Source organism: Lepisma saccharinum, chromosome 2 (assembly GCF_977018435.1).
Source record: "Lepisma saccharinum chromosome 2, izLepSacc3.1, whole genome shotgun sequence".
Classification (NCBI taxonomy): domain Eukaryota; kingdom Metazoa; phylum Arthropoda; class Insecta; order Zygentoma; family Lepismatidae; genus Lepisma; species Lepisma saccharinum.
In genome coordinates, this window is record NC_139230.1 from 147,772,147 (window position 1) to 147,782,596 (window position 10,450).

At 36.0% G+C, this 10,450-nt stretch overlaps 1 protein-coding gene across 1 annotated transcript; it reads right to left on the bottom strand.

Moving 5' to 3' along the window:
- Positions 1 to 2,083: 2,083 nt before the first annotated feature.
- On the bottom strand, positions 2,084 to 6,621 carry LOC145983691 (uncharacterized). Its single transcript, XM_083116747.1, has 3 exons — positions 6,499 to 6,621; positions 2,474 to 2,741; positions 2,084 to 2,118 (listed from the first exon to the last, which is right to left on the bottom strand). Exons 1-3 carry the CDS (start codon positions 6,538 to 6,540, stop codon positions 2,084 to 2,086), a joined length of 345 nt encoding a protein of 114 aa, XP_082972873.1. The 5' UTR covers positions 6,541 to 6,621.
- Between the last annotated feature and the right edge of the window lie 3,829 nt (positions 6,622 to 10,450).

A 10,450-nucleotide genomic window follows, 5' to 3' on the forward strand; every position in this document is an offset into this window, starting at 1 on the left:
AACATCACAGCCAAGGGACCCACAACCTGTCATTCACCAATATTGCTTCTTCCTTCCTCTCTGCACAACAACTCAACAACACAATGACAAATCACAGGACAAGACGAATCCCACACTCGACCACACGGGTCCCAAGTCCTCCCGCCAAAACACTCCCACCATGCCACCCAGCCCCACAGTCCCCTTGAAGGCACTCCCCAAGCACCACTGGCCCTCCTGAGTGTCCGACCCAATATCAAGGGCCACCTGCATCTGCTATATCATACAAGGCTCATCCCCACCACAATCACTACATGTCCATGAGGACCAAAATCCACTGACCGAAGCACAAGGCTCAGACTGTAAAGGGGGCACCCAGCATGCAGACTGACCATTCACAGGACAAAACAAACCCTAAAGAGGATTGCAGGTGCCACAGGTACACAAGCCAGAGCCCCACCAGCCTGCAAGAAGCACTAACAGGGTGCACCACGAGGAAACGAAACCGACCCTTGAGCACCCCACCACAAGGCCACTATTCACACAACCAACATTTGCCACCTCAAGCCTCGGGGAGAAAAAAAAAATAAAAAAAATTGTTAGCATAGGTTAAAGCAGAATTGAATAAGCTAAATTTTGATGCAAGTCTTTTTTATGTAAGTCTCCTGGTAAATTTTTAATTGCAGTCTAAACTCAAGTATCTCTAATTTTTAATCCAATAGTAGGCTCAGAGGTTCTCTCTAAGATATCATACTCATTCCACCTTGTTTCTATGTTTCAACATAGGAGGTAAATATTAATACAAATTTAACATCTCAAACAATTTGTCATAAACAAATTGCATAAGTGTGATGTAACATTCAATTTTTCATAAATTCATTTACATTAGTTGTTGTTTCAGAATCACATGATGGGAAGATATCAAGGGTGGCCACTCATAAGGACGATATGGATGACGCACTGCCGTGCATAACCACAAGTGAACAAACATTACATTAACATTTATATATTATAGTGTTTACATTGCCTGAATTGCAAATATTTCGTTGGTTACAGATCGTTGGTTAGTCGGTTTTGTAGTTATGCTTCAGCGACAATCGTGAAGTTTTCATGCCACTGTGCGGGAATACGAAATGGCTATTACAGCGAGAGAAATTTGGCAGGTCTTCCCACTTTATGTGCATGTGAGTATTGTGAGGCGAGGTTGCATGGGGGAAGAGGCAAGGCAGCTGGGTAGAAAACACGCAAGGGATCTGTGCAAGGGAGGGCAATGGTTCTCGTTGTCTGAACCCAACCACCTAGCCAAAGCTGACCGCTCTCTCTGGAGAACTGTAAACAATGAAGAGTTGCCAGAAGCAGGGACATTAACATAAGATAATAAATTACCAACCATTGAAAAAAATCATTCTATATTCAATAATAATAGAACAATAATAACGTAATTTCAAATGAGGAAAAAATAAATTATAGGTAATTCAAAAATACAGACTGTTGTTTGATTTTTGTTATTTAGCATCGCTTTCTGCTTCATTTGGCTAATCACAACGATTAGGATGAATGATGAAATTGATGGAGAGACACTCACTCACAAAGAGTATCCATGCTCAGGCCGGGATTCGAACCCAAGACCCCAGCCTTTGTAATGCCGTATGCTAGCCACTGTAGTTGGCTAAAGATTCTTGTTATTTGCAAAGTTATCGCATTTATGTGTTGTATTTTATCTATGTGTTTAGTGGAAAGTACATTTGGATCCCAATGATGTAGTCTACGTCTACATCATGTAGATGTAAAAACATGTTTTGATTAGAACATTTCAAAATATTCCTGATAATGTGGCAACTTCACTTCTTTATTTCATTACTTCTGTTAAGTTAGAAGATACTACTGTTAAATCAGTTAGAATTAGCTATATTAGTTCTTGGATCTTTATTGATCTTCTTATTACTGTTAAATTATTATTAAATTTATTATAATATGTGCAAACGTGAAACATGATATTCAGTAAACACAAATATATAAATTTCTTATCATGTTGGCTGTTATACGAAATGCGTCATTTAAATTCACATTACTAGTAGAGCAAATTTGTAACTTATCGCTCCTACTAAGGTTCAACATGAGGTGCCACTGGAAGATATTCTTAATGAGAAAGTGATTTCATCTACAAATTACTGACAAAGACTGAAATAATACTGTATTAAAAAAAATCGATATTCCAATTGTGCAAAAACAGCATTTTAGAATTCACCCTAATCCACCTACTATAAAAAATATAGGTTTTTGCACCCTAAAAATTTTGTGATACATAATAAATAAAATACAAATTTTTCATGAAGGAGAAATGCTCCTGGTTTTACCATATAGCCACAACTACAAATACTCAGCAATTTTTCAATACTAACCGGATTCGTTCCACGACTCTCAGCAAAAAGACATGTTTGAGAATGTAGCAGTACTATTAAAAATTCTTTCAGTTGCTCCAGTAGCACTGTACCCCTCATTGGACCCAAAACTCCTAGGAAAAGTTGTCTATCTCTTTGAGCTCCTGACATCTGGTATTGTGGCTGCTGGGGAGCAAGAGCAGGAGCAGGAGCAGGAGGTGGAGAAGGGGAAGGTGCAGGAGGGGGAGAAGGAGGAGGAGACTGGTCATCCTTGGGCACATTTACACTAGAAGGCATCCTTTTAATGCTCAGAGCTGCTAATGCTTTCTGTAGTGCTGTGATGCAAACTATAAATTTCCAACATGTAACAATTCTTGGAACCTAAAGAAGAAGGTAGAAACACTGTGTGAATCAATATGCATTTTAAAATGTCTGAAACTAAATGTTAGCTCATAAGTGGCATATAGCTATATTTATTTTATTTTGAGGAAGCTGTGGAATTATATGAAGCAATCAAATACAGAAGTACATAAGAATTTATACTTAATCCTCTCATGACCAAATTATGAAAAAAGTGAAGGAAAATCATTTTAATGTATGTATTTTTAAGTTATGTAAACTGGGATATTTAAATGTTAAGGTTCTGACAAGGAAAGTAAAATTTGGGTTTGAATCAGGGAATTTGCACCAAACTTCTGTTACAGCCTGAGTACATGAGTACATACCAGTGAATTTGCTGGTGATGGTCATTTTTCTGCAAACGTCAACTAGAGGTGACTGTAGAATGTGCAAGTAGTGCACTTAACCACTTAACTACAAATGCATATGAGGACATCCAAGAAAAGTATACAATAAAATTATCAAAGCAATACACAGGTTCACCACTATTCCAAGTAATCAAAAGTGGTTGGCCCAATGTACTGAAAACATAAGAGCATACCATTGAGCAAAATTAATTCTGGCTGTGGTTCCAATGCATGGTTTTTACATTGGGCCAATGTGTGGTTTTCACGTTGGGCCAACATACTGAAAACTAAAGTAAAGATAGGTTTTTGATCTCATACATACATAATTTATTGTGAGGTCAAATGTAAACAATAGTACAAATTATTTGTGAAAAAAAATATATACAGCACTTTCTCAGTCACATGGTATAATTGTTTTCAAGGCATCACAAAAAAGGCACAAAAAACTTTCTAGAGTTTACTTAGTTTTCCACCTTTCATGGAATTTAGTTTGCACATAACATTGCTTAACCACCTTCACAAGAATACCTGTAAGAATGTTCTTGTTCTCCTACAGCAAAAGAGACAAACAATAAGCAATTCCAGCATATCTTTTATCCATGGTGGCTGACAAAGGACTGGTGAGTGACTGCAAGTTAAAAATAGCTTCTACTTTCATTAAAAATATAGTATATTTCCAGTATGTGCTATGACTGAAATATTCGAAAAGAAACACTGTTACATATAATTTATTTTACACGCTAGAATTTACAGAATATTCTTGAAAGTTGTCTTAACATAAGAAAGTTGTTTTTAAAATTGATTTTGACTAATTTTTCCATGGTTGGGCAAACGCTGGCAACCACCATTGGCCCAACATAAGACCAACTTCAATTTGCCAACCAATATAAGCCCAACCTTTCCCACGAAAAAACTGATGTTGGCCCAACAGTTATGGATACTTGGGATCATGGCTAGCTGTCCGCCATGTGTAGTGAAACAAAATTAAATTTCATGATAAAGAAACTGGCATGCAATATTAGCTGCAGTATGCTGAAATGTAATGAAGTCTGTTATTATTTTGTTGAATATTTGGTAGATTTTCATGGGATGGTTTTTAAATCTATGTGTTTTCCTCCAGATGCTTCTAGTAGTTGTTGTTAGCTCATAGTTGATATATAATCTGTCATTTCCTCACTGTGATCCCAAATTTTGTTCTTATACAAGAACTGACAATTTTCAACTTTTTGACAAAATTTCTCATTTTCTCCAGTTTTGTAACCATATGAAACTTATTGATCACAGTTCCAGACACACCCCAGTTGAATATTTTCTGTCCTCATTTGCTCCTTATCTCCAGTAACAAATGCTTTGGCTCATTTTATTATCTCTCCTTCCTCTTGCTTATCTTTTTGTACTTGGACAATTGTTATGTGACTTTCTTTAAAATCCCTTTTCAAATTAGTTATGAAACCCTCTGACGCTGTGAAGATCAGAAGTCTGACATGTCTGGCAATGTCCATCCCCAAAAGTTGCAAATGCCAGTAATGAATGGTACACCATTGTTGAACACCTGCCTTTTCTTGTCCCATCAAACTTGGCCTTTATGTGTTGCCTTATGACATTTAACTGCAATGTATAATTTCCTTTGAAAACTGTACATCTTCTCCATTCAATGTCACATAGTCCAACATGCTTTTAATATTGCTTTTAGATCTCATTAGATATCTTTCCAGGAGTTTGCTAAAAGTGGTGACACCTCTGACATTGTAATATCATCTTTGATACTCTCTGTTATCCTGTAATGGAACAGCATGATGACACTTTTGACTTTAGACTTTTCTACAGGAGAAGGTTGGTATTCACTTTCACTGCTTCCATCATCTCTCCTTGGACTTACCTTGGCATTATTCCTTAAACATGCTCCTTGTTATCACTGTCACTACCATAAGTGCATTCTAGGGATGCAACACTGTCCATTTCTAATTGGTTGTCATATTTTTGCATGATTAAGGAAACCAGAAAATATGCAAATAATTCGTCTTATGTACAAAGACCATTTTCAAGATGAGCAGTTCATTGTAACTTGACCTCAACCAATCTTAATACATTAGCTGGATTGATCACCAATCTTTGATCCATTTGATGTTTCACTACACAAACAATCTTAATTAATGCAATACTTGTACCTGCACAGTCTCGACTGGCAAAGCAGCAGGTAGCTGGCAGATTCAACATGGCCTCAACAGGTAACTGCAGAGTTTTGAAGACAAACGAAAGTGAAGCCAGGGGTCTGTACACAACTCACCATGGGCATTTGGTGTGGATTCATTTGTTCAAACCCAAATTCTTTCCTTGTGAGTGTCTTACATACTGTGATGATGTCCTGTCCTCATATGAGGACAATGAGGACTTCCACATTGGTCTTACAAATTTTCATAGTAATTTATTGTAAGAATGCACAAATAAATAATTTTGAGATTTTTGAACAAATACAATTACTATGTTCATAAATATTGGGCAGTCTTATTGCATATAAGTCTTCATTATACAATTCTAATGTATTTAGGTGATCTGTCCTGTAAGCATCGAGTCATATAATACACAAAAATACAATCACAATTACAAAAAATCTATATATTTATTAAAATAGCACAAGATACAAGGAACATTGTACATACATTGTGCATACCCTTAGTCACACAGTTTTCCCAGCATCTTTTCCACTGTTCAAAACATACTACAAAGTTCTGTGTTGGAATCACGAATAACTACCTTATCATTGAATTCATGTTTTAAGTCCACTTTATGCACAGTAAGGCTAATCATGACTGGACCTACAATTTAAAGTTGGATACAAACCACTATGTGCCTCCACTGGTACTGCCTTGTCATACAGGCCTGAATCTCATTGATGGTCTGGAATATCTTCCCTTTCCAAGGTGATTTAAGTTTATGGAACAGCCCAGGCGTGGATTTGAACTCGGAACACCTGGCATCATAATGACAAATCTGAGCTGTAGGGTGGTTGAGTCACCTGCTGCAAACATGTTTCATGCCAAGATCTTCCATCAAAATTTCAGACACTTTAGTTTTTGGAATCCCCAACACATCACCTAGTTCTCAGACTGTCAGTCGCTGATCTTTGTTGATTGTAGCCCATTCATGTTGAACATTTTTTTGTCATTTTGTCTTTGTAGTGTCAATAGATCCATTCTAGTTTTTTAACTTCCTCTCCATGGCATCCAAGTATTTACTACAAAAACATTTTACATGTGGTAAAAGATGCGCATGTACTGTAATCTTTTTGACATTTCTGTACAGTGCAATTAATCAACAAGGTTTACCCTACCCATATGCTTATTATAGATTTCAATACTTTGAGGCTGTTTTACTTCAATGAATGTCTTTACCTTTTGGCTAAAGAATTTAGCTGTGGATTCCAGTCGGCACATGATGATATAATATGTACATCAGAATTGTGAACCACTGTGTCAAAGTAACTTCATGATGACATGGAAATTAACACATTCTGGTCTGGCCTCATAATACAGCATTTTTGCCTCTGGTCTGCAGTTTTTGGTTGTTTTTTTAAAAAAAAACATAGAGAAAATATTTTTAATTTGTTTTCATTTACCACACATTTCTTAAATCTACAAAACTTCCTCTTTTCAATGAACAAAAATTTGTTAAATTTTCTTTTCATTTTCAGACATTTTTGAATATTTTTTTCAGCAATGTTTTGTGAAAAAAAAGTACAACATTGTAACAAATGTTAATATAGAGATATTTTAAGTTCATAATCTGGAAATTTCAATAATTAACTACATAAACTATGAATACATATTTTGAATCTTGCATAAGAATACTTCTTATGTGCACATAACAAAAAATAATTACAAAAATAATTACAAATTACAGGTAATTAGCTTTTGCATGAAAAAGTGGATGCAGGAAAGGACCAAACGATGTATCAGTTAGTTCTGCATCATATGTAAAAATTAAACAAATAAATAAATAAACTAAATAAATAAAATAAAATTTCTTTTGACATACACTATACAAAATAATAAATGGAAAAACTAAAAATACACCAGTGCATGTAGGAGAATCAAGCAAAAGGCAAGATGAATAGACCAAAAAAATTACCTCTTCTCACTTCATTCATAAAATACTAGAGTTTGCAACACTGTTTATATTGTCAACAATTATTACGAATATAACCTACCTTCTAAATCTTGAAATTCATCTGCATCATCAAAATCGTCGCTAACTTCAAACTCTTGAGGCAGAATCCTCATGGAGAATTTCCGCTATGCAGTCTAGATCTAACGACACCATTCTAAACAATGCAGTGTACATCAACCCGACAACAAAGAGTCGCAGGTGCGAGATAAAAATTGCACATGAGTCACCTAGCGGTCAGAATTTCAACAGAGGGGCTTGAATGAACACGCACATGAGACGAAGTACGAACATATCAAAGTGATTGCATACTGCAGGAAGGGCTATGCCCGTCTTTCGTCAACACTGACTTTAAGTGCACTGCGGGCTATGCCCGTCGTGAGACCCCAATGTGTTAAAGAGTTCCCTCTGCCTGCCTTCTGCAGTTCCATCAGAGACTTTAGTTTCTTTTCAGCCCATTTGATCTATTACCTCAAATAGTTTAGACATACCATATATTCAGTTCCTTCAGCTTCAGAACTAGTGGTATACTGCTAACTAAATTGTTAGCATATTTTTTTAAAATTCTTTCCAAGGATGTTGCGATAAAGATGCAAGACATCTACTGCTTCACACATGGAGGCTTGTTCTCTGTTTACTCCAGCTCCCTGAGAAAGTTTAAAGCAATACATGCAGCCTGAGATTCTAGCATAAGCCCACATTTTATAGTTATACTTTTTTTTGGGGGGGGGGGGATATTGCTTCAGAGATGAACCTTCCTCATTCTTTCAATGCCCTGATATTTTTCAGGATCAAAATAATTGTGAAATATTTTGTACAATTTGTCCAAAATTGGATGAACCCATGTAACATTGTCAGTATTGTCTAGTGGAATAACTGTAAAACCATTAAAATGGATACATTGATGCAGTTCTTCATATCTCTTATGAGACTTCTTCATTTATTAGTCATGCATAATTCATCCTCTTCAGATCAGTATTGTCATATTCATGGGTATTTTATATTTAACTAAAGGCACAACAGCCTGTGAGGGCCAAGGTCTACCTACTGACCTTTGGTGGGAGATCATCCATCCAGTTACAGGGTGATGTGTGGTCAACACAATGAACCCCCGTGACCAGGTTACACCACTCGTTCATAGCTCCCCTAACTTCCTCACGATAGTGGGTGTCCACCAGTCCCATACACATGCTGAAATCTCAGGAGAAAAGTTATTACGTTTCCCCCAGTATACTCGCATGTCATGTAGTCAGTACACCTTAGATGGCATGCCCATGATGCAAGACTATTTTATATATGTCATCACTAAAACAATGCATAATTACACTTTTATTTCAGATTCCGAAGCACAGAAATTACTTTTTCCATTTTGACATGCACACAGATTATTTTAAAACACAATATCAGAAATCAGTTTCTCTGGAAATAAATACAAGAAAAAATTCAGAGAATAAACTCTCCATCAAAATTAATTGCACAAATAATTTCAAGGTGACTACCCTAAGAGTGAACCCCAGTTAACTCTGACACTACAAAATTATCCTCCATGACATTCTATATTCTTCACTACATGTCATCTCAATTTGCCTTCACATCATTAAAACAGGTCTGCCTGCACTTGCGCTAGTTCAATTTTACTCCAAAATTCCCTGTTACTGGTAAGTTTACCTGCTGGGATCATCAATGAGTGCTGACTGGGAGCTCCAGAGTGGCACTCACATTGTCAATTTTATTCCCCATTTCTTTTTTACCAAGGAAGAAGGGGGAGGAATGAAAAAAAAACCTTCCTTCACCAATTTTTGTGCTCAAAATCTATTCTGGCATTTGTTTCATTTTTATTTCAGCAACATAATCATGTTGTGTTTTGTAATGCATTTCGAATCATGTGCAGTGTGCATGTTCACTTCTTCCTCATAATTTATCAGTGGTGTGGTACTGCAGCCCTAATAGGATGAATGAATACTGTAAGTAGTTTACCAGCAAAGAAGATTTTCTCGAATCTCTGATAAGGAACTAGGGAGACCAATGGTGGATTTAAACATTGTTCAGAATATTACAACATGGAGAAACAGTTCAAGATGATATTTAATGATGACATTTATAATAATAATTTTCTCATGAAATAAGATAAGTACTGCATTAACATTTTTTTAAGTATCATTATAATAAAACTTGATTTTTTATTACTGTAATCATAGCTTGGTTTAAACATAAAGTGTTAGCTTGCACCATTAGGCTACATGGATGCTTTTATGTAGGGACACATGACTCAACAAGAAAAGGCATGTGTGAACTGTAGTACCAAATGAATAATATTCCATTAAAATTGATTAATTAATATAAATATAGATTTTCTGGGTTGAAATAAATTAAAATGTGACACTATTAAGGGAAAAACTATCTTGTTAGTATAACAATGACTGTAGTTGGAGGTATATGGTGGTATATGCCATGTACCTTCTGGTTAACCTTACTCAGGGATGTTGTTAGGGGGAGGGAGGGCACTGGCCCCCATAAACGTCCATGTGACCCCGGCAAATGTTTCTGTATGTAACTGGAAATTTTACTTTGTTGTCAAATATTGCAAAATTGTTCTTCAGTAAATTTTACTTACAGTTTGAAACACTGCTTTTAAATTTCCCGCTTCATGAACGCCAAAGGAAGACTTTTCTTTCTAATCTGCATATTTCTACTTCTTGCCTGCTGATAACAAACAGATGCAACGCAGGAGCTGCCGCTAATTATTTTATTACCTGTCCCATTAAGTGAACTCGGAGGTCTTTTGAAAATGCCTGCCAGGTCAAAATTCGGATCAATTTACTGGTAAGCGGTAACAGATGTCCCGTCTTCTGAAGGTCTTTGGAAACAATTTTCATTCTTGTCTCAGATTACAAAGACAGTCATAGCGTGGTGCATGACGCTAACTGGCTATAGTGAAGAATATGTCACCAGGTATGTAGTAAATTATTAACAATAATCTACATGTTTTATATACATTAGCTTTTCAAATTCTGTATGACTTTCTATGGCTTTCTTTATTTCCAGAGGCACATTTGGCAATTTCAGTTTAGGTGACAAAGTTGCAACTACTACTTAGACATACAAACATAATTAATCCTAAGTTATGTACCAAATAATAGTTACATAAGATATAGAGAAACAAATTACTTATGAAGTGCT

What these genes read in the sequence shown, in the direction of transcription:
- LOC145983691 (XM_083116747.1), bottom strand. Translation starts at nt 6,540, where the DNA reads ATGTGCCGACTGGAATCCACAGCTAAATTCTTTAGCCAAAAG. An exon ending in CTAAATTCTTTAGCCAAAAG is followed by an intron (nt 2,742 to 6,498) that starts GTAAAGACATTC and finishes CTTCTTCTTTAG; the next exon opens with GTTCCAAGAATTGTTACATG. An exon ending in AGTTTTGGGTCCAATGAGGG is followed by an intron (nt 2,119 to 2,473) that starts GTACAGTGCTAC and finishes TTTCTCATTAAG; the next exon opens with AATATCTTCCAGTGGCACCT.